The sequence below is a fragment of the Punica granatum genome, chromosome 8, assembly GCF_007655135.1.
Source record: "Punica granatum isolate Tunisia-2019 chromosome 8, ASM765513v2, whole genome shotgun sequence".
Classification (NCBI taxonomy): Eukaryota; Viridiplantae; Streptophyta; class Magnoliopsida; order Myrtales; family Lythraceae; genus Punica; species Punica granatum.
In genome coordinates, this window is record NC_045134.1 from 13,234,573 (window position 1) to 13,257,884 (window position 23,312).

Here is a 23,312-nt window from a genome sequence, read left to right on the forward strand (position 1 = left end):
TTTGCAATCTTGCTCATATCATGACCAATAAGTAACATATCATCCACATATAATAGTAAAATGATAAAATCACCATCAGAGAATTGTTTCACCAACACACAATGATCTAAAGTTGTCCGTGTATAGCCATGACTCAACATGAAAAGTCAAACTTTTTGTACTACTGCCGAGGTGCTTACTTAAGCCCATACAAGCTCCTCACATACAAGCTCCTCACCAACGTACACACCAAATGCTCTTTACCTTTAACTTTGAATCTTTCAGGCTGCACCATATATATTTCGTCCTCCAAGTCACCATGCAGGAAAGTTGTTTTAACATTGAGCTGCTTGATCTCAAAATTTAGACTAGCTGCCAATGCGAGAACAAATCGGATAGATAACATCTTAATCGCGGGCTAGAAGATCTCCTCAAAGTCAATTTCTTTCTTCTGGTTAAAGCCTTTCACTACTAGTCGAGCTTTGTATCGAGGCCGTGAGTTCTTTGTCTTCAACCCGTAGACTCATTTGTTCTTAAATGCTCTCTTACCTTGCTATAGCTTCACTAGGCCTAAAAGTATAATTCTCAAACAAGGAGTTCATCTCCTCATTCATCACCTTCAACTAGTGGTCCTTGCGCTCATGTGCCACAACTTCATCATAGCACTCAGGTTCTCCCCCGTCAATCAATAACACATACTCATGAGCCAAATATCTTATAGAAGGTTGTCTTACTCTATCATATCTTTTAGGTAGATTATCTGCATGCTCTAACTACAATTGCGGGTCTGTATCATCCTCAATCACATCATGAACTACTTGAGGAATCTCACCCCTAGTCACGGTTTCTTCATCCTCACCAGGTATCTATTTCACTCGATGTTCCATATCAACCGGTACAAGAATAGGGATCTCGTGAGGACTGCTTACTCTGGCCTTCTCTAATTTCTACAAATCCTTGATTGTCTGGTCCTCAAAGAACACAACATCCCTACTCCTGACGATCTTCCCGTTATCAGGGTCCTAAAACCTGTATCCGAACTCTTCATGTGCATGACCCAAAAAGATGCATTGTTTTGCCTTAGCATTTAGTTTCGATCTTTCATCTCGAGGAATGTGAGCAGATGCCCTGCACCCGAAGACTCTGAGATGTTTGAACGATACTTCCTTGCGGTCCATACATGTTGGGGTATATCTCCATCAAGTGCAACTGATGGTGTAAGATTAATAAAATCAATTGCTATCCTTATTGCCTCGCCCAAAAAAGATTTAGACAGTTTTGCTTGAGAAAGCATACAACAAACCTTCTCAACAATTGTGCGGTTCATTCTCTCCATAAGACCATTCTGTTGTAGTGTATTCCGTACCATCTTCTCGTGTTTGATCCCGTGAGTCCTGCAATAGTTCTAAAAGGACCCATGTACTCACCACTATTATCAGCTCTGACACGTTTAAGCTTCATGCCTATTTCTCTTTCCACTGCTACATGGAAGTTTTTAAAAATATCAATCACCTGATCTTTAATTCGCATAGGATAAGCCAAAACTTTCATAGAATGATCATCTATAAAATTCACAAAATAGAGAGCACCACCGAGAGATCTATCCGACATGAAATAAAATCAGTATGCACAAGATCAAGTATATGATTGCATCTAGAGGGACGACTTCTAACAAAAGAAACTCTACTCTGCTTACCAGCTAAATAGTGATCACAAGTGCTCAAGTGCATACCTTTGACGGGCAAAGACTAATTTCTAGCAAGAATATGAATACCTTTCTCGCTAATATGTCCAAGTCTCATGTGCCATAGCTTGATAGGATAATCTTCAGCAACATTAACTGAATCGAAGTTGTGCCTGGCATGCAGCCTGTAGAGAGTGTCGGTCTTTTGACTCCGTGCCACAATCAACAAACCCTTGGAGAGTTTTCATCTCCCACTGTTAAATTCGGTATTGTAACATTCATCATCAAGCTGACCCATTGAGATTAGGTTAAGGCGAATTTCTAGAACATGTCTTATCTTCTTCAGAAACAACTTGCAGCCAAGCTTGGTCTCTAGATTGACATCACCAATACCGACAATCTTGCATGACTGTCCATTTTCCATTCGCACATAACCATAGTTCTCGGTAGCGTAAGATGAGAAGAAATCCCAATGAGGAATGACATGAAACGAGGCATTTGTATCTGAAACCAGGTAGAGTCCTGACAAGTGAAATTCACATTGGCTTCATCACAAACAATGCAGGTCTCTCAATCATATACTACCGTTCTAGTGCCGTCTTCCTCCTTGCTCTCACCGTTGCCATTTTAATTCCTCTTTAGAGCTCTACACTCCCTTTTGTAGTGTTTGGCTTTGCCACAGTGATAGCAAGTGACTTCTTTCCTCGTCTTCGATTTTGATCTACCCCTCGATTTGTCACGTGAGTTACCAAGCTTGGAAGATGAATTTCTGCTTTGACTTCTCACTTGTTGTTTAATAACCAAAGCTTCAGACCGATTGGAAATCCCAATGCATTTCCTTCTAATCTCCTTATTAAGTAAATTATTTGTCATCGTAGCCAACAATAGCTTCTCATTTGGTGCATAATTGCTCAATGCAACCGCAAGTATGTCCCAATTATCCGATAGAGTCCCTAAAAGTAGGCAAGCCTACAACTCATCGAGTAGTATTATCTCCAAGTTCGTCAACTAGTTAACGATATCCTGGAAATCATTCATGTGCACAGCTATATCACCTCCATCCTGATGACGGACACGAACAAACTTCTTCACGAGAAAAGGCTTTATTTCGCGAAGTTTTCTTCATGTAGAGATTTACTAACTTATCCCACAAAGCTTTTGCATTTGTCTCATGCGTAACATGATGATAAAGACTATTGTCTATCAACTGCCGAATCAAACCAATAGTATTTCGATTTGCGCATTTTCAAGTTTTCTTATCCTTATCTTTTGGTTTCACAGAATCCTTTTTAATAGGATCGTACAAGTCCTTGCAAAATAGAAGATCCACCATCCGAGACTTCCATATAGAGTAGTTGGTTGCATTCAACTTGAACATAGATCTTGCATTTATTTCGCGAAGTTTTCTTCATGTAGAGATTTACTAACTTATCCCACAAAGCTTTTGCATTTGTCTCATGCGTAACATGATGATAAAGACTATTGTCTATCAATTGCCGAATCAAACCAATAGTATTTCGATTTGCGCATTTTCAAGTTTTCTTATCCTTATCTTTTGGTTTCACAGAATCCTTTTTAATAGGATCGTACAAGTCCTTGCAAAATAGAAGATCCACCATCCGAGACTTCCATATAGAGTAGTTGGTTGCATTCAACTTGAACATAGATCTTGCATTTATTTCGCGAAGTTTTCTTCATGTAGAGATTTACTAACTTATCCCACAAAGCTTTTGCATTTGTCTCATGCGTAACATGATGATAAAGACTATTGTCTATCAACTGCCGAATCAAACCAATAGTATTTCGATTTGCGCATTTCCAAGTTTTCTTATCCTTATCTTTTGGTTTCACCGAATCCCTTTTAATAGGATCGTACAAGTCCTTGCAAAATGGAAGATCCACCATCCAAGACTTCCATATAGAGTAGTTGGTTGCATTCAACTTGAACATAGATCTTGTAGACTCCTCCATCTCGAAAACACCGAAAACCTCAAACTTCTCTAACCCGAGGTTCTGATACTACTTGTTGGGAAGGGTGTGCTCAGCCAAACAACAACGCAATGATTAGTCTTCTTCCACTACTAATGTAATCGAGATAGGAACCAGTCAATTTGACCAACAAGCAATAAAGGAGAAAAACACCGAGAATTTTTACGTGAAAAATCTCGATGTGGGGAAAAATCACAGGACCAACTCCGAATCAATGATCCACTATCAATGAAGATTATACAGTTTTTTTCATCAAGGGCAAACCCTTGGATCACCAAACTCAAGAGACACACTCTTGAATCACCAAAACACCAAAATTCGTCACTCACAACGGGTGGATTACTAAATCAGCTGAAACAGCACCTAAAAAGCTAGAATATAAATTCTAACCGTTCAGAACTTAGCTCCACAGGTTGTGAAGCCGCTGCCAAAATCTCGTCCCGATCGGAGTTCGTTTGATGTCCCGATCGAGGTTTGATCTCTAGCTAGTTGGACGAAAATCTGCTCTGCTTCTTCTCGATTTTGCGCCGCTCTCTGCTCTGATCTGAAGCCACCGACACCCCATTCTTTGCTCTGTTTTGCTGAAAATTAACCCTAAAAATGTGGGTCCTTAGGCCTATTGAAACTCGATAAAAATCCAACACGATTTGAATCTAACTTCCACCAAATTGGAGAGATACCCAACAATTAGTAACCACACTTCCAAATCAAGCCTAAGCCAAAAATCGACCAAACCAAAATCGGGCACCGTCATCTAAATGGGTACCTGGAAATTAAGCAAACTGCAATTATAATGGGAAATTGGGGGGCTAAGATTCTAAAATGAAGAAAAATCGGGTTTTTTTTCTAACATCACAAAAGTTGCGGTGTGTTGTTGCAATTTAATCTAATAACTGGGGAGAGCGGGAAATGAAGAAAGCCACGGCAGGAGGGAGAGTGCGAGCGCGAGACAGATAGAGAGAGAGGGTTTCGAAGCTCACCGAAGAAGACGACAATGGCGCCAATCTTGCAAAGCTCCCAGCCTTGGGTCGAGAAATAGTATCCCTCTCAACCCTTTTCTCGAATTTGGATTCTTGTTCCTCTGCCCATGAAAAAGTTCAATTTTTCCCCTCACTTTACGCCTTATTGGGTATTCTCTTCACTGAATTGCGATCATCACCAGCCGGCCGAAGCAAGTGAAGGATGTGGCTCACCAGGACGAGGTTGTCCGAGTCCTCACCAACACCCTGGAAACCGCCAATGTAAAAATCACCACCTCAATATCTTATTCTAGCTGTCTTACATATGGGGCTTCTTCTCCTTCTTTCACTGTGCTGATTTCTGCCCTTTGAGGGTCTGTTAGGATCGGTTGGTCGAAGTGGAATAGCTGATAAATAAACCATTTCCTTGCAGTGCCCACACATGCTCTTCTACGGCCCGCCTGGCACCGGCAAGACCACCACCGCCCTTGCAATCGCCCACCAGCTGTTTGGGTAAATGAATTGTAATCTCTCTCAAATTTGCAAGTTAAGTGAAGTAATACGCTAATTCACGGCTGTGGGTTTACTTTAAATAAGTTTGTGTTTATTTGGAAAAATGCCTTTGAATTGATTGTTCAACATTCATTGGATGTTGCATTTGTTCTATGTGATTAATCCCCCAAAAAAGTGTTCTATTTGGGTAATTCTTGCCCTATCAATCTGGTGTTTCAAGAATGTAGTGATTCACTTTAAGGCTGCAATTCCCTTGCTCTGTCGAACAGGTTATGGTGTTACGGATCTTTCATGTTCTGAAATACGGTTAATCAGATGAGCATCAGCTGAAATGGTTTTACTTCAGAGCACCTAAGTTGCTGGTCTAGAAATTCTAAGTCTACTAACTTGCAATCTACTGGCAGGCCTGAACTTTACAAGTCAAGGGTACTGGAGCTGAATGCTAGTGATGATCGTGGAATCAATGTTGTTCGAACAAAGATAAAAGACTTTGCCGCTGTGGCCGTGGGTTCTGGCCAACGCCAAGGGTTCGTACTTTACATGTTGATATAGTTATAATCACCCCTCTTTTGCTCCACATTCATGCATAGACGAAGTGTAGAAGTTATAGTTTACACGAAGCCAATCACAACCATCGATTGTTACAGGTCTCGTGTTGATTTGATGGGACCTGTAAGAATCAACAATTTAGATTGGCTTGTCAGAAAAGTATCTTTGTATAACCCTTTTAGGCAAAATCCTCTTTCTTGCAGTTGCCCCATCTCTCAATACACTGATCAACTGAATTATCTTCATCTTGTTCACATGCAGGGGTTATCCTTGCCCGCCCTATAAGATTATTATCCTAGACGAGGCAGATTCGATGACTGAGGATGCTCAGGCAAGCTGATTATCTGATTTCATTTTCCATGGTGGGATATCTTCTTTAAGCAATGCAAACCTTAATCACTTGGACTTTAATGAGCAGAATGCTTTGAGGCGTACAATGGAGACATACTCCAAAGTTACAAGGTTCTTTTTCATCTGTAACTACATCAGCAGGTACTGCTTGACTTCTTTCCTAGTCGCTGTGCAAAGCCCTTTTCTTGTTAATTTATTTTGCTATTTTTTCCCCTGGTTACTAATCGAATCAGTCTATTTATTTCAAAATTAGCGCTTTGAGGTTTTTCATTCTTCATTTATGGATTATTATTGAAGTTATGATCTCCATGGCATAATTTTTGTAGAATTATAGAGCCTCTTGCTTCAAGATGTGCGAAGTTCAGATTCAAGCCCCTCTCAGAAGAAGTCATGAGCAGCCGTATATTGCATATCTGTAAGGAGGAAGGACTTAATCTGGAAGCAGAGGTGTTAGAATGATGCTTCATATCTATTTCAAAGATAATAGTAATTTTATTACAATAATTAATTGCTAAAAGTCTTATATATCCTCTTTTCTGTCTGTCCTATTATAGGCCCTATCAACATTAAGCTCTATTTCACAAGGTGATCTTCGTCGGGCAATCACATATTTGCAGGTAAAAAGATGTTCTGGTGTGTTTTAGTTCTCTATGGTTGAGTACTGCTTCTGCTTCACTGCAAAAATATTTCCTTTAGTTTCTTCTTTCCCTGTGAAGAGGCTAACTTTGAGATCTTGCAGGGAGCTGCTCGGTTATATGGATCATCAATTTCTTGCAAGGATTTAATAAATGTTTCTGGGGTGAGCTTTAATCACAACTATTTGGTTCCGATTTCATGACTAAAGAGCGCATATATAGTCTTTTTGCTCAAAAAACTTAAGGAGATGGATGCGGGTTTTTGTTTTCCATCTAAAGCAAGATATCCTAAGGGCTCAAAAGAATGTAAAAGTAGGGAAGTTCTTATAATCAAACAATTAAATTTAGGAGTTCCCTCATCTTTTTACGCTACACAATATGCATAAATTCATGACTACCATTTGAGTTGTCAATATTATGTTGTTTCATTACGCATATTGACTTATAAATCAGCTGACCTAGTGATATGTAAATCTTAAGTACCTGAAAGATGTGATGCTTCACATAAGTGAGATCGGTTTTTTAGCTCATATTTTTAAATATAACAATATTAATGTAATTGCAATTAGGCTGATTTTTGCACAAACGAAGTTAGACAAATGCCCCCTTGTCATTGCTTTAGTAGTGTAAAAACTGTTTTATTTTTAATTGTTCCATATGGTTTAAAATCACTATTATGGTCTCGTCACCTAACCTTTTTCTTCTTTTTTTTCTTTTCTTTGGCTAAAATGACAAGTTGATATACAAATTTTTAAATAGGAACATGAATTTCGCTTCAATGGGATTTTTAGTGTTTATGAGGAAGATTTATTTCAATCACTTCTGAATATTTTGATCTACCAGGTTATCCCGCCAGAGGTTGCTGAGGCACTCCTCATCGCATGTAAAAGCAGTAACTTTGATCAGGCCAACAAGGAAGTCAACAACATAATCGCAGAGGGATATCCCATCTCTCAGATGCTTACTCAGGTCTTATATATGTTTCATTCTTCTTATTTGATCTATCAGTGTCTCCAACTAACAAATGTACATTTAATTGATGTTTTTCCTTGTTCCAGTTATTTGATATGGTTGTCGAAGCAGATGATATATCTGATGAACAGAAGGCTAGAATATGTAAGAGTTTGGCTGAAGCAGACAAGGTTGGTCATCCCAGGTTATCTTACAGTCTAATGCTATCTGGAACTATTGTTTTAGTCTTGGAAACAGATAGATAGTAGATATTACAAAAATTGGTGTGAAGCTGGAATGAAATATATGTTCCACTTGTTGACCCATCTTGAATGACCTGTTTTTTCAGTGAAGCATATCTAAACTGGAAAAGTAATGTAACGCATTGAACCCTCAGTTGGACCGATAAAACTGTTAATCCGTGCCTTGACCAGTTAGTATATAGTTCGATACCCTAAACATGATTACAAGTTAAAGTCTATTTCATGGTAGCTCAATTAACTCACAATTGTTGAACTTGTGAATAAGAATAGTAATGGCTGCTCTAGCTGTCCGGTATCCATTTGAGTGTGTTTGTGTGCTCTCGTTTTTGTTCTAGTCACTTGAGTCATTCTTATTTGTTTTTCCTTCAAAGCAGTATTGACGCTTCCACAAGTGATTCTAATGTTCGAACATTTTGATCTGTCCAAATAGTGTCTCATTGATGGGGCGGACGAGTACTTACAGCTTCTGGATGTGGCCAGCGACACCATGAGGGCCCTCTGTAACATGCCACAGGAGTTCTCTTATGAAACTTAGCCTTTTCTTGGGAAGATCATGCAAAGGTTGTGTGAAGTCTTTCAGCTCCTGGACAGTCTTGCTGATTGATCGGTAACTCCCATTATGATAGCGGTGACTTGTGATGTTAATACAGTGTCTTGGCTACTTTGGCAGATGGTCCTTCCTTGTGAGTTCCTTCATCGTAGCTCCTACATCGGGTATGGAGAACTTTTTGATCTGGTGTTAAACTTGCCTTTCCTCAACTGTTGGAAGTTTGAAAATTTTGGGATAATGCTAAGCGGATTATTGAATTATTTGCCATAAGAGTCATTGCATAGTGGGAGGAAACATGATGAGCAATTTGATTTTTGTCTCCGTTAATGTCATTTATGCTGCTTGGCACTCCTAGAAAGGTTCTTTAAGTCCAAACATGTGGACAAAATTATGCTTATGTTCAAGCGCCTACCCAACTAAATCATCGCAAGATTTGGATGTAAAAGTGAACTGTTCCTTCTACTCTTATTTGCGCAAACTGTTCCTTCTACTCTCATTTGCACAAAATTGCTCAAGCTACAGGCCGCCTTGGTCGTTACTGTCACGGGCTTGAATTCCGACAGAATGAGAATGAAAAGAGGAATCGACTTGTTTGTCTTTTGAGAAGCAACTGCCGAATTTCATATGATTCATTCCGCAAATGAGTCGTTGGGAGTCGTCCTATCTACAAGTGGGTAAGGTAGGTAGCAACGGTGTCTTATTATGCACATGACTTGTTATGCGCATGAAAACTCTCGAACTAAGGAGGTTAAATCCAATACATAGAATTGAATACGTAATTGTCAATCGGGATAATATTGGGCGCATAACGGTCATATAGATTCCCATTTGAAGAATATTGAATTGAATGTTTTTCATCCATAGATTCTTATTTAAAACAGTTTTGATTGAGTGTTACTTGATCGATGTTTTTCATCCATAATTTCTTATTTAAAGCAATTTTAATTGGGTGTTACTTGATCGAATGTTACTTTTTCGCGCCTAAAGTTTTTTCTTCCTCGTGAATTTGTCTTCTGAAATTTCTAATCATGTCGTGATGTGGCTGCTAATGAGACCCACTTAAAAGGCTTGTGCTACTCCAAGTCCCCCCAATTTCTTTCTAATTTGTTGACAAATCACAGCAAATTGGCATTCTAAATTTCAAAATTTAGTGAAGTAAGTCTCAATTTTCCGCTTTAAACATGTTATCCCGCAAGAAGTCAATCACAAGGATGAATCCATCAGCCTCTATGACTGGCCCACTAACCCAACTCCATGCCTCCAATCTCGCCTTTAACTGTGAGTGAGATGATGCTGCATCTCTCCATCTCTATATATGTATGGTGGCAGTGCCTTGGATTAGAGACCGAACCAGTTCGGAGAAAGATCATCTGCTGGAGTCGATTGAGTTAGAATCGAACAAGAAGATGACCGTGGATGAGTCTTTCAAGAAGCCTGGATCGGTTCCCTTCAAGTGGGAGATCCGTCCCGGCGTGCCGAAGATCCGAACCGAAGTTCATCCTCATGTTCACCATAATAAGCATCAACAACAACGAGGGCAAGAAGCTGTTGGCAAAGAATCCCTATCTCCACCAGGGAAGCTCAAGCCTCCCCCTTCTGGGTTCCAATTCTTCCCTCAAGAAGAGACCCGGAACCGCTCCTTCCGGTCTGCTTCACGGGCCCGCTCAGAGCGGTGGCGTGTTGATCTCCCTGTGCTTGCCCGGTCCTCCTGCGTATCCTCCGGGTGCTTCCCTGCAAGCCCGATATTGAGGCGTAAGGAGAGCAGCAGGACGGCCCACAGGCCAAGGCCCATGCCCGAGCCCGAGTATCTGTCGGACCTCGACACGCCTGCCAGGCTATCAGCCTCAAGCAGAAAATCTGTGTCACCCTTCCACGACTCAACTTCTTCATCGTCATACTTCTCATTATCATCACCGAGACTCTCGATCTCATCATACGGGTTTTACCGATCGTCGCCTCAGCCTGCTGGGGATCCCGATTGGGCTGGCTTCGGGCTATTTTGAAGAGGGGGAACTTGTCTTGTTTCCCTGATTTTTTTGCAAGACTAGATCGGATCATTTCGTCGCTGCTGCTAAATGATCCTATAATATAATATAAGATAAAGAGCTCTAGAGCAAACCTTTAGATTTTGATTAGTCGAGTTTAGCTTCAAGCCTTCTCGCTTTTAAACCGAAGTTTTTGGTCGTGGAAATTATTGTGGCTTAAAAGACCGAAGAAGAGCTATGCCTTTCCTTTGTTAGTCAATAGCTATGAACACTCTTTGTATGGCCATGGTGTACGTGTACATATACGTATACATATACATATACATATACATATATATATATATATATATATTTCCCGTAGTCGATATCAAGAAAAGCAGTATAAAGTATCTCCGGTAATCATGGTATCATTTTGCTATGTCTTTCTAATTATCTTCCTCGAAAAAATGTTAAATTCTTGGCAAGTTCCGAGTACTCATATTTTCATACAAGGTAACACGTGTGTTGATTGGATTGGAACATCCTATAACTCTCACCGGACCTTCACATCCTCAACTCATCACCGAAAGACAGCCCCGCAATTCATCACTTTATAATGCAATTCACCACCAGAAGGCGTACTCGCACTTATGAAATGGAAAATAGAATTGAATGCAAGGATGTAGACATGAAATCAATCAAATATTGGGTGGTCAAAGGTGATCCACCTTAACTATTCAATGGTATGTTTGGAAATAAAATCGAATTTTACTTAATTTAATTTAACTTTATTTTTTTCCTCAATTCAACAATACAATCATTACTTTTTTATCTTTTTCTTCAAATTCTCTCTCACACTTTTTTTTATCTATTATTTAAATTAAATTTTTAATACTAGATTCTTTAAACTATTCAGCATTTTCTTTTTCTTAATTTAATAACATAATCATTATTTTTTATCTTTTTCTTCATATTTTCTCATATATTTTCCCAATTATTTTTGTTTTCATATCCTCAAATCAAATTAAATAAAATTTAACTTCGTTACTAAATGTTATGCAAATATTTGAATTTGATAGATTCAAATCCAAGAAGATAAATAATATATTAGTCTCATTTGCAAAATTTTGAAGCATAATAAGCCTTTTCTCACGACAATGGAACCGTTGCGGTAAATTGTTAATTTGCCGAAAATGTTGGGGCTTATTTTGCAAATCGCAAACTAATACATGACTGGGGACAATTCTGACATTATATTCGGGAAACTAGGGGGAGAGGAGGGAAAAAAAAAAAGGAACAAGAAGACAAAACGAATGTGATAAAACTTAGTCTTCGGATTTGCATCAATTTGCTCTCCCAATTTTGATTTTGTCTAACAGCTAGATTTGCCCGATCAACTCCTTCAACTGAATGCTGACGTAGGCTCTTACGTGGCTCTAATGGTGTCAAATATGTTATTGTGGTATAGCAAAAACGACGTTGTTTTAACGATTTTTTTTTCAATTTTTGGATGAACATCTAGACGAAGGGAGCACACTAGGCTAGGGGCTCTGCCAGGCCATGGCCCTGTTAGGCGAGGTCGCCGAAAGAGGGTGGTGCTCCCGGCGAACTCGCATGAGTGGAAGACAGCCAGCGAGGGAGCTCCTAGCGAATTTGCCCCCCTCTTCTCACTCTTTATTGCCAGCGACAGGTGATATCCCCCGTGACCTCACTTGAGGAGGAGGTGGTCGGCCGCGGAGCCTTGTGTCAGCCTATTTCTTTTCCCGATGTCATTCAATTTTTTTATATAGTTTCTTTTTTCTTTTTAATTTTTCCAATAAAACCACGTCGTTCTCAGTTTCATTAAACACATTAGGTTTCCGTTGATGGACTACGGCCGGACCTATGTATTAGAGGGAATCGAAATAGGGCAGCGTATTGACGGCAAAATTAATTCAGGTACTGAAATGGGGACAACTGAAAAATTCGAGGACCAAAGTGTTAGCACCCTCAAGACAAAACAGAGGAAAGCTCCAACGGCCACCCTTCCCTCAGGCACTCCCTCATCGGCGGCGAAGCTGCAGCCTTCTTTCGGCTTTCGTCCCTCTCAGCTACCATCTTCGTTCCCCATACCCCCGTCAGCGGCCGGACCTCTCAGCTATTCACTCTCTCGGCCTTACCCTCTCAAGCCACCCTCTTTCTCAACCTCCTTCTGCATTCCTTGCACCATACCAACGGCGCAGCAAAGCTTCGATGCCGCCCTCTCCTGCTGTTCCTTAATCTCTGACTGTTCCTGCACTCCCGTCCCCGTGGAGTTCGGTCTGTTAAGCAGCGGCATCCAATGGAGCTTTGAGCTTCCGTATTGAACCCAAGTCACCGCACATTCAGCTCAGATCGCCCTTGCCGAAGCTTAGCTTCAAACCAAACGGCAGTAATACCCTAACCGGACCCAAGAGGATTATAATTAAAGGAAACCCGCAGCGCAGCCTCAGGTAACGGAATCTCAAAGTTATTGGTATATTTCCAATTATTCTTCGTCCTTATGATTCTCTGTCTGAATAAGATGCTGTTAAATGCCTGTGTGTGGGACAAGTTGAGGTATTTTATTCACATTGTTGGTTGCTGCCCATCGTTACGAAATATTCGGAACTTTGATTCCGGGATATATCTATAGGTGATTATTGGGATTGTTTGCTGCAGTGGCTGATTCGATATGGTTGTGTTTGACAGGCAAACATACCTGAGATGGTCCTTGTGCGTTATTCTGCTAATACTAATGGTGTGGTTCTGGTTCATTGTCGTTATCGAGTTGGTAATGACTGATTATGAGGTGTTTGAGTCAGTATTGCACTTTTTGCGTTCGACTAGCTTGGTATTTTGATTGAATAAGGATGAAGGTGAATAGGTAGAAGCGCATTTTCTCATCGTTATGTGTCTTTGTTGTGATCTTTGAGGCCCATTTCCCATGTGAGTTTGGTTTGGCTTTTTATTTGTTCAACGCATTGCCTCATGATTTTGGGATATCATACATGTTTGAGGTTTAGTTTAAGCACGACTTTGATCATTTAGCGGCATAAATATATGCTTTTGTGAGCGTAATAGGTTCATTCTAAGGATAGAAATCACTGATAGAGGAGCGTTAGGTATGGTAGTGTGATGACCTTACGATCATACTAAATAAAGGGTTTAGGAAAGTTTTCTTTTTAGTTACACTGGTATTTAGGTAACCTAGGCTCATGCTAAGTATGTGCTAAGATTCAGCATACATAAATTCACATCAATGTCATCTAGGATATATAATCTTACACCCACGCATCCTAATATCAACTAGGGCATACTATTATCATGTCGATTGTATGCATCATTTAGGTAAGTCAGGTACTTCCATGCCACATTAGGATGTTAAACTCCCATAAGGGTCCCATATAGCTCCATGTTGACAAGGTTTTAAAGGCCATACCTTTGTCTTTGATTGCTTAGGTCATACCATTATACTCGATTGACAATAATCATGCATCATGCATCTGCATCATCATCTCTAAGAAAATCATTTACCATCTTAGCCTTAGGATTCCTTATGCATTTCATGTTAATTGATATGATTAGAAGTGCATGTTGGCTTTGAGGGATTTTGGAAATTAAGTTTAATCTTTGAATAATTGTTTATAAATATCTTAGGTAGTAAATTGATGCCTTTGTTTTGGTTTTCTGGAAAATTTATTGCATTCAGTTATGACCCTGAAATCTCTGATTATTATGTCTTGGCCATAGAACTTTCTGTTTTTTATGTTTTGGCCTCTGGAGGTTTCTGTTCTGATATGTTTTAACCCTCAGAACTTTTTGTTGTTGTCTGATTTGGTCCCTGGTACTTTCTAGTCTGTTCTGTCTCAGTCTTGGTAGTTTTCTGCATTTTTACGGTTCAGTCCTGCACTTGTTGCATGTTTTTAGTTTGGGCCAGCATTTTTTGAGTGTTCTATTTGTTTCTGAAATTTTAGTGCTGTTTTAGATCAATCCATGTGTTTTTTCTCCTCTCTAAACTTAGTCCTGGAATTTCCTGAATGTTTCAATTCAGTACGAGTCCAGTTTTGCGAGTTTCAATGATGGTTTTGCATGCATTTCCAATTGTTAACTGCTATGCTTGCATGGCTGAAAAATAAAACGATAAAAGACTGCCATGCTTGCATTAGATGTCTACCTAAACTCTTTTAGTCTTGCAATTTTGAAAAACACGACTTTCCTTCGTTTCTCTTCTAACAATGTGTTCTACTGAATGCCACTACCATTTCCCTGTTGTCTTCTGAAGACATCTGCTCTTTCTTCTTAGTTGCTTATATTAGAAGATCAAAATGCTTGTTGTCTTGCTTGGTGTGATGGCTGCTGTATAAAGGTATAAACTTTACATGATTTGCTCATGAGTTCGATATTGTACTCAGTATGTTGTGGAGTTTACTGATTGAGTATTGAGACGATACATTCATCAAGTACTTTATAATTTGGTATTTGCGAGTTACAATTTTTTGGAAATGGCCTTTGAACTTTGTTTTATATATTGAACACCTGCACAGAGTTTGCATTTTAACTGTTTTTACTGTGCTTTTCATTTAGTCTTCTCAACTAAATGTTTTAAAGCTTTCTTTTGTTCTTTGGTCAAAAATCCTTTCCATCACAAAGAAACATATGTATATACACATTCAGATATGTATATTCTCATGCATTAGAGATTATGACATTCTTTCAGTTTTGAACTTCTCTATGCTTCTCTTTTTTGCTTGTTTATTTTAATGAGATCCTTTTTCTGTCAGTTAATATGGGTTCTTCATAAATTCACACTTTGATTGTTGGAATTTTATCACCATATCTTGATTCTTGACCATTTTCATTTCTTCCCATTACCTTCATTATTCTTCTTGAAAAACATCCAAGATGTTTCAGATTTTCCATATGTCCCCCTTCTTTGTCCTTTTCAGCTCTTTAGTTCTGACTAGCAGTAAGACTGTAGCTTGTTGCCTGATTCATGGATTTCACGTTAATACTTGCTATCTGACTTGACATTTAAACATTTACTGAAATTGCCGGAACAATTGCAGGCTTCCTGAAGGTTTATCCAATTGAAAAGAGTTTGCTAATGAGGTTTTCTCGGAGGCCAAAAGCTCCTCCTTCAGAAGCTTAATCTGTCCCAATAAGGTGGGCCAGAGCTGTGTCTCATCTTGGGACAATTTTAGTTGGAGTCAAACTCAGACCAGGACCTGTTAATGTCTGTGATCGTGAAGTTGCAATCCCCAAGTAGCGTTTGTGTGACCAGATCGTCGCGGTCGAGAATTGGCTGAGGACTGGAAGGTAGAAGCAGCAGCACTTGATGAACTTCCTTATTGGGGTAATTTGGTTCTATTGAGATTAAGAGTAAACTGATTGGACACCCCTAACTATGATCTCGACCAAACCTCTAAGCGGCAATCACATCGCCGTGGTGAATCAAATTCTCGCGGCCATTATCCAAAACCGGCCACTGGACAGCACACTATCCATGTCCCGCCACCAATGGACCACAGAATCAGTCTCTGAAGTGCTAAGATCCATTCCAAGATACTTCTTCCAATCATCACATTCAGTCGGTCGCCAAAGAACATTCCGCCACCGAGCTCCACTGAAACAGCGCAACCTCAGGCAAGAATCTGAGAAGCTGTCCAAGAATGTCCTTGTTCTCGGTCCAGCTGCTCACAGGGACCCACTCAAATTGAATCTTGGGTTGGACAAGGCGCTGGAATTCTTCCACTGGGTCGAGTCCCATTTTGGGTTTACCCACAACGAGGTAACCTGTAGAGAGATGGGTATTGTGCTTGCTAGGGCGAATAGAGTGAGGGATTTGTGGGATTTTCTCAAGAAGATGTCCAGGCGAGGAAATGGGATAGTCTCTGTTTCGACTGTTACCTGTTTGATTAAAGTCCTGGGAGAGGAAGGATTAGTTAATGAGGCATTGGTTGGGTTTTATAGGATGAAGCAGTTTCACTTGAAACCTGATGTTATTGCATATAACGCCATTATACATGCTCTCTGTAGGGTCGGGAATTTCAAAAAGGCACGATTTTTGTTAGACCAGATGGAGTTACCAGGATTTCATTGCCCGCCCGATGTTTACACTTATACTATTTTAATTGGTTCATACTGCAAGTATAGTATGCAGACTGGGTGTCGAAAGGCCATCAGGAGAAGACTATGGGAGGCAAATCATCTATTTCGATTCATGCTATTTAAGGGATTTGTCCCTGATGTTGTTACTTATAATTGTCTGATTGATGGCTGTTGCAAGACTAATCGGATTGAGAGGGCGCTGGAGCTTTTCGACGATATGGGCAAGAGGGGCTGTGTCCCGAATAGGGTTACATATAATTCATTCATTAGGTACTACAGTGCAGTTAATGAGATTGATAAAGCTATTGAAATATTGAGGAGGATGCAGAGGATGGGTCATGGAGTGGCTAGTTCAAGTTCTTATACTCCGATTATTCACGCTCTTTGTGAGGCTGGAAGGGTGGTGGATGCTCGTGATTTTCTTGTTGAGTTGGTTGATGGTGGGTCAATTCCTAGAGAATACACATATAAGTTAGTGTGCGATGCACTGGACTCTACAGGAGACTCGGGTGTACTAAGCGACAATTTACGTGATAGGATTGAAGGTGGTATTCGGAGTAGGTTTGAAAGAGTAATGAAAGTGAAGCCAATTATGGCTCGCTAAATTTTGAGACTCTGGGAAAAATGTGTCATATGAAGGATTCTTTGTTCAACTATTTAGACAGATCTTTTTGCAGCTTTAGGATGATATGCTATTATGGCTGCGGAGCTGGACCCAGGTTCCAGTTATTTCTCATCATCAGGTTTTACATGCGTTGTTTCTATAGTGCAGAATCTACATTCATATTTGTATGCCAATTAGATAATTGATGTATCGTCGATAAGGTGCTTTTTCAACTGGAACTTGGAAGCTTTAAGCTAAGATTTGGAGACTATTTATGATTCAATTGAATGGGATATGGCACCTATCATTGTGGCACTCGAACATCATTAAAAGAGGAAACTTGCAAAATGGATGATCGAATTTTGCATGAGGCAACACTTGTGACATCTGGTTATAAATTGTACTGAGTTGGTTAACCACTTGATTGAGCTTATTGTTCTGTAAGCTTATTGAGTTGGTTTTCTTTCTTCAGTGAGCACAGAGGATGAAAAAGTGAGAAGCAATGCGAAAACTTCGAGAGAGCAGAACAGGGGACAAACATCGATTGGAGGCTCCATTCAGCTCGAACAGAGCATATTCTTATTCGCCGGGTAAGAGCTACATTAATGCCTAGTGATAATGTGTATTATTTCTCTTCCTAGAGAGGGAGCTTGGTCTTCGGGACGTTAATGGCGACTCTCTGAACATTAGCTCTCCACCTTTAATTTTGATATGTTTAGATTTTTGGGGGTATTAAAGAAGCTATAGGATTTATGGAACTTGGTTCCACTAAGTGGTTTGCAAGATACCACAAGTTGAAGTTTCTGGCCTCGTAATAAATTCTGAATTTCGACCACACTTTTTATGTCATTGCTTACCAATTTATTTCTCTATTTCTATAGACACCAAAAGCACCCCAATTAGAGGTCTTAGTGAAGAAAACAGAGTTCTCGAAGTTGGACCATGAACACAGTTTTGAACAAAGGGACTCTGTTGGCCTGTACAGCTCACAGAGATGTCGTTTCCTGACAGGGATGACATGAAGCGACTCCCAACAGAATTTGCTAATTACAGTAATATTTGCGGAATTTTCTGAATTATTTGATCTTTGGCCTGTTGCAAGAAATATATATATCTATACAAAGTATAATCAGGAACATGTTCATATGACTTGAACATCACCTCAATAGATCCAGGATTAAGGCGCTTTCAGCATTTAAGGAGTTTTAGTAAATTTTGCCTGATCGAGATATCTTAGCCAAGGCACAATTGTATTTTGGTAAATTTATCATGAGTCTTTCTTTTCAGGGTAAAAGGTCCACCAGTAGTACATTTGATTATTCGTGGTTATGATCCCAAACCAGTAGTACATTGATTATTCGTGGTTATGATTCCAATGTATAGATAATTGGGGGTCTGATTTTGGGACTTAGGAACTTGAGGTAAGTCATCGTGACTTGTATTGGTGTTTGCTTCTAAATATTTTTCAGAGAAAATATTTTCTGAAAATTCCTTTCATTGCCTGAGAGTATTTGGAACGATTCTGTGATTTTGTTGCAAATTTTATGGATCATTTACGAAATTGTTGCTAGCTTGTGTCACTTACCTCAAAGTGCTCGATATCAACATCAAGTGTCCAATTAAATCGACTAATTGGAATCCCTTGTAAAACATAAATAACCAAATGTTACTTACTGATTTTGCTTCAACTAAGGCCTCACACAAGTCAAATGAATATGTTCCCGACATTATTTTACATAAAATATATGTTTCCAAATATAAGGCCAAAAATCAATAACTGAAAATGTTCAAGAAAAGTTACGGAAAATAGTGAAGTCTGTTGGTTTGTTCGTATGACCTGTGTCACAAATTGACATCTCAGTGAGCCCTATAGGTTGCTGGAAGGCTGCAGCCCTGCTGCCTCAAAACAGTATCCTGCTCGAACTTAGAGAACTCCATCCTCTCAGCTCAGACCTCCAATTTGGGTGCTTTTGGTGTCCATGGAAGCTTATATGAAGTGCGAAAATTTAGTAGCAAGCAGAAGTTCGATATGTAAAGAAATGACATTAAAAAACTGAGGTCGAAATTCAGAATTTATCACAATGGCAGAAACTTCAGTTTAATAATTTTTGGCTGATTGCTGCGGTCACCTCTTTTCTGTTTGTTACTCTCTGTAATTTTCAGTCTCATGTCAGGCGAGAGATTCCATCTTTGGCATACTCTTACGTCGGCATAAGCAGGTTGGTCGACAGATCTGAAGCTCAATGTTGGGAGCATTAGAAACAAATTTTGGCATTTCTGAAACACTGCTTGGGTTTTGAGGATGGAATCTTTATTTTCCCGAAGCGAGTACACAGCAGAATTTGGAAGATCCAGGAATGGCATGGACTGTGATGGACTTGCGACAGCTACATGATGTGCACGCACTCATGAGAGCTGGCCTCATCATCTGCAGCCAGGTGGGGCCCATTATATCCACAAAACTGGAGAACTTTTTTCAGTTGCATGATGCCTGGACTTTGGATCTGCATGCATTACTGAGTAAAAAGATCTTCGGCATGACAAATTTTAAAATATATTCAAATAAGTTTCACAAAAATTATTTTCAATCTTCTATACGTCTGAATATGAATTTGAGTGTGCAAAAGAAGAAAATAATTTTTTAGATCAATATAAGTTGATGGCCCTCAATCTTTCCCATAACATTTTAATAAGGAAGAAGATGGAATACCTTAAATGGATTTATAAGCCAATATTAGGTTTCAAATTAAACTTAAAATTTTAGGAGTCAAATTGTTAAAAGAAAGAAGTTGAGAGTTTGAAAAGGAAAAGGGCAAGAATTGGTCCTTATTGGGCCATCTCCTTTGGTATACATACTACTGAGCATGCCACTCATGCAACGTTAGAGAAGTTTTAGATGATAAATCTTGAATGAACCTAATCCATATTCCTTGAGAGTTGATAGATTATTATTATAGCTTAACAAAATAACTATGTCCTATTTCTGCATAGGATGATTATTAGGGCTAAGTATAAATTGAAATGCATCAATTGCATTTTATTTTCTTATCATTTTTCACCACCCTGACATTTCAACATTCTCTTTCATCTTTTATTGCCAACAATTTATCTGATTCTACCTTTCTAACGTTTGTAGACAATTTTTAATTCCAAGATACCATTTAATTGTATGTAGACATGACTCGGGGTTTTAGGCATGCCTCTTCGTTGGGGACAGGATTAAAATGTCTCTCTTTATAGTAGTCTTTCTTATGATACTGCTATCCCTGTTGTCCTAATTCTACGTAACACAACCTTTGATAGATTAATTATTTAAATATTATCTCATCTACATATTTTATATACAAAATGTGAATCTGCGTAGTATGTTTTCACATATAGGGCCATGACTTTCGCCTTTCCCCTTGAAAAATGATGACCCCTATCTCATTTCCACCATATTGCCAATTGACGCGCATTTTAAGTCCCTCCATGATCGACCCTTTAATTCCTTTGATGCTCTTTTATACTTGTGCTCTCTCTAAAACGTTCTTGTTAATGTTGTCCCGCATCTTGCCTCTCCGAATTCCTCCCTCTATCCCTTTGACTTCTGGTTTTCTTGCCCCTGCTATTAAATACTTGCTCCCCACGCAGCTGCTATCGTGCATTTGCTGATAAATCTCTTCGAGACCTTTCTCAGTTGTGCTGAGTTCAATGACCGCCGGTATCTCCTCCTTTAGTAATCCCCCTGTTTGCAACCATTCACGAGCAATGCACTCCATGTCTCGGCCCCCACTGGCGTGCTTCCCTGTTAATAAGCCTTTTTGACTCCCTTCTTGATAGGATCGAAGGCCAACCACATGCTCAACTTGCTCTAGGGTAATTGAATAGTTTTTCTGTTTGCCTTTTTGTTTTACTGACCATGAAAGTGCCACCTTACTGTGCCTCCTACAATGGTTGACAAGGCAGTGTTTCTTCCCCTGATTTTCATTGTTCCGTGCCTGCTTTTTGTCGAGTATTTTGAACTCCCTCAACATTTTGAAACCTGTGTCTTGTTTTCCCTGCTAATGTTGAGGGACAATAACTGCAACATTCTTTTCCCCCTCTTATCTTGCTGGTTGGAGATGGTTATATAAAAGGTAAAGGCCGCGAGGACTGGCTTGCAGTAAAATGGTCTAACCGTGTCATGACAATACTATGGCACCACGTCCATGAAGTTTGCTTCATAACCCTTAAGTATTCCACACACCAACCCCACCCGACCCCCCACCCCACCCCCGGGTCCTTTAAATTGAGAGCTCCATTTGTGCCTCCCAATTGCTCATGTATTCTGTTCCTCTGTCCAGTCAATATTGCCCTTTCCTCTTGTCATTTATGATGCTCTTTTGGCATTTGTTTTGTGCAGTGTCCTCTTGCGATTCACCTGGATTTTAATGGAATGGGCTGGAGCATGTGGAACAACATGATGGTTCGCTCGTGGTTGATTGGGGTACATGATATGGAGGAATATCAAACCGCATACAAGAGGCAGATCGACTAGCAGAAGATGTGATTTGGCTGGTGATTAGTATCTGCTGAGGTGAATGTTGATTAGACCTGCAGTGATATTGTCTCTGATGCTCTGAGGACACGGGACTGCTTAGTTGTTTTTCGGCTGGCAAAAATTTTGGTTCTAATTTAACTTAATAGAGGTTGAGGAAATGTATACTATTCGGGCACTTAATCGTATTATCTTGGGTGAACTGTTCCATCGTTACAGTCAAAGTAACTTCAAATGTCATATCTTCTTAACGTATACTTCTTGCTTGCTCCAACCTGAAATATGTACTCAGGGATCCAAAATCCTAGTTATATCGATCAGAATCATCAATAATCTAATCTAAAATACATACATATGGTAAGGGAGAATGGGTACATTAATTGTATATAACTTAATATATAACTTAGTTTTCAATTAATTATTATATATAAGTAAAAATAAAAAAAAACATGTAACATGCAGATTTGATTAAGAATTTTGAACGGTTCCACTCGGTAAATCATAAAAAGGAAAGAATTAATATACAACTACCAAGAGTATAATATTGATCATTTAAATTTAACTGATAAAAAGTTAAATTTAGTTGTTTAAATAGCTGTAAATCCCAAACTATTAAAAATCTGAATACATAAGTTCAATCTTTTAATTTGATTAAAGAATTAGTAGAGCATGCCCGAGCTACACATGAAAAGTTTAATATATTGAAAAAGAAAGTTTACAACTAGATAAAATGTAAGACTTCAAAATCGAGATATTTCGGTCATACTGATTTTTCTATGAGTGTTAATTAAATATATTTAGTGAAAAAGAATAAAATTTAAAAAAAAAGAAAAGAAATGGGGAGAAGGTCGTTGATGAGGATAGAGGAATAGGTGTAGAGAAGAAACTGGGAATGGTAGAGAGAAAATATGAGCAATTTCTTCTAGCAAAATTACCATTATATCCCTAATCTGATGATTGTAGGGATAGTTAAGACTTTTTACAGGTTTTGTAATTGGGATAATAACGGAAAAAAAAAACACACACAAACTTTTCACATTTTAACAATTTTAACACTAACTTTTTTTCTTAACCTAAAAATATATAAACTTTTAATTTGATAATAATTATAGCACGACGTCAAATTTTTCGTTAATTTTGGTAGAATTGAGGTCACAGAAAGTGCTGGTGATCCAAATCGGGGAGTGATGGCAAGGGTCCTGACTTCATCTACCAGAATCGGGGGAATCCCCAATTTGAGGGTTCTCCTGAATTCGAGGGGTGAGGGCCTCGATTTTGGCCACCGCTGATTGGGGTTGCCGGCTCCTTCCCTCGGATCGGGATCGTGGACCCCCTCTGTGACCTTTAATTCCATCAAAATTAATGAAAAATTTAATGTCATGCTAGAATTATTATCAAATAATTTTTTTTTACATTTTTAGGTTAAAAAAATATCGTTATAGAGTTATTAAAATGTGAAAAGTTCGTGGTTGTTTATTTTATTTTATTAATCCTTTGTAATTGTAGGGAACATCATATGGTTAATGATGACGACCATGACCACCGCCGCCACCATCACCACCAAGTTGGCAAGCTTTTTCAGCTATGTAGGGCAAATGAAATGCTCTTTCTGTGGGATGACGAGGATAACTTGGATTTGTTGGATTTGAATCAGAAAAATTGTGGTTCGAGGTGCTCTTCCATCCCTTTGAATT

The 23,312-nt window shown here is 39.1% G+C and overlaps 3 protein-coding genes across 9 annotated transcripts; all 3 read left to right on the plus strand.

Moving 5' to 3' along the window:
• The first annotated feature begins 4,529 nt into the window (after positions 1-4,529).
• On the plus strand, positions 4,530-8,868 carry LOC116189404 (replication factor C subunit 2). 2 transcript variants are annotated; one of them, XM_031519061.1, is made up of 13 exons: positions 4,530-4,690; positions 4,815-4,893; positions 5,045-5,124; positions 5,529-5,651; positions 5,935-6,004; positions 6,092-6,165; positions 6,351-6,471; positions 6,579-6,641; positions 6,764-6,823; positions 7,503-7,628; positions 7,718-7,801; positions 8,304-8,434; positions 8,544-8,868. In XM_031519061.1, exons 1-12 carry the CDS (start codon positions 4,647-4,649, stop codon positions 8,406-8,408), a joined length of 1,029 nt encoding a protein of 342 aa, XP_031374921.1. In that variant the 5' UTR covers positions 4,530-4,646; the 3' UTR covers positions 8,409-8,434; positions 8,544-8,868. The 2 variants fall into 2 exon arrangements, with proteins under 2 accessions (XP_031374921.1, XP_031374920.1); XM_031519060.1 differs by having other exon boundaries at positions 8,304-8,868.
• Positions 8,869-9,615: 747 nt separating this feature from the next.
• On the plus strand, positions 9,616-10,779 carry LOC116189405. The gene has a single exon (XM_031519062.1). It carries the CDS (start codon positions 9,743-9,745, stop codon positions 10,424-10,426), a length of 684 nt encoding a protein of 227 aa, XP_031374922.1. The 5' UTR covers positions 9,616-9,742; the 3' UTR covers positions 10,427-10,779.
• A 1,626-nt stretch (positions 10,780-12,405) lies between these two features.
• On the plus strand, positions 12,406-21,873 carry LOC116188005 (pentatricopeptide repeat-containing protein At1g77405). Of its 6 annotated transcripts, none has more exons than XM_031517095.1 (6): positions 12,406-12,858; positions 15,454-17,238; positions 17,572-17,689; positions 19,263-19,318; positions 19,425-19,537; positions 21,484-21,873. In XM_031517095.1, the coding sequence occupies exon 2, from the start codon at positions 15,792-15,794 to the stop codon at positions 17,097-17,099; it is 1,308 nt and encodes a 435-aa protein (XP_031372955.1). In that variant the 5' UTR covers positions 12,406-12,858; positions 15,454-15,791; the 3' UTR covers positions 17,100-17,238; positions 17,572-17,689; positions 19,263-19,318; positions 19,425-19,537; positions 21,484-21,873. The 6 variants fall into 6 exon arrangements, with proteins under 6 accessions (XP_031372955.1, XP_031372956.1, XP_031372952.1 ...); XM_031517096.1 differs by having other exon boundaries at positions 19,274-19,318; XM_031517092.1 differs by having other exon boundaries at positions 19,263-19,537.
• The last annotated feature ends 1,439 nt before the right edge of the window (positions 21,874-23,312 follow it).

Excerpts from the sequence above, each read along its gene's own strand:
- LOC116189404 (XM_031519060.1), top strand. The coding sequence starts at position 4,647 with ATGGCGCCAATCTTGCAAAGCTCCCAGCCTTGGGTCGAGAAATA. Across the intron at positions 4,691-4,814 it reads CAGCCTTGGGTCGAGAAATA|CCGGCCGAAGCAAGTGAAGG; the intron begins GTATCCCTCTCA and ends GATCATCACCAG. Across the intron at positions 4,894-5,044 it reads ACACCCTGGAAACCGCCAAT|TGCCCACACATGCTCTTCTA; the intron begins GTAAAAATCACC and ends ATTTCCTTGCAG.
- LOC116189405 (XM_031519062.1), top strand. The coding sequence starts at position 9,743 with ATGGTGGCAGTGCCTTGGATTAGAGACCGAACCAGTTCGGAGAAAGAT.
- LOC116188005 (XM_031517092.1), top strand. The coding sequence starts at position 15,792 with ATGATCTCGACCAAACCTCTAAGCGGCAATCACATCGCCGTGGTGAAT.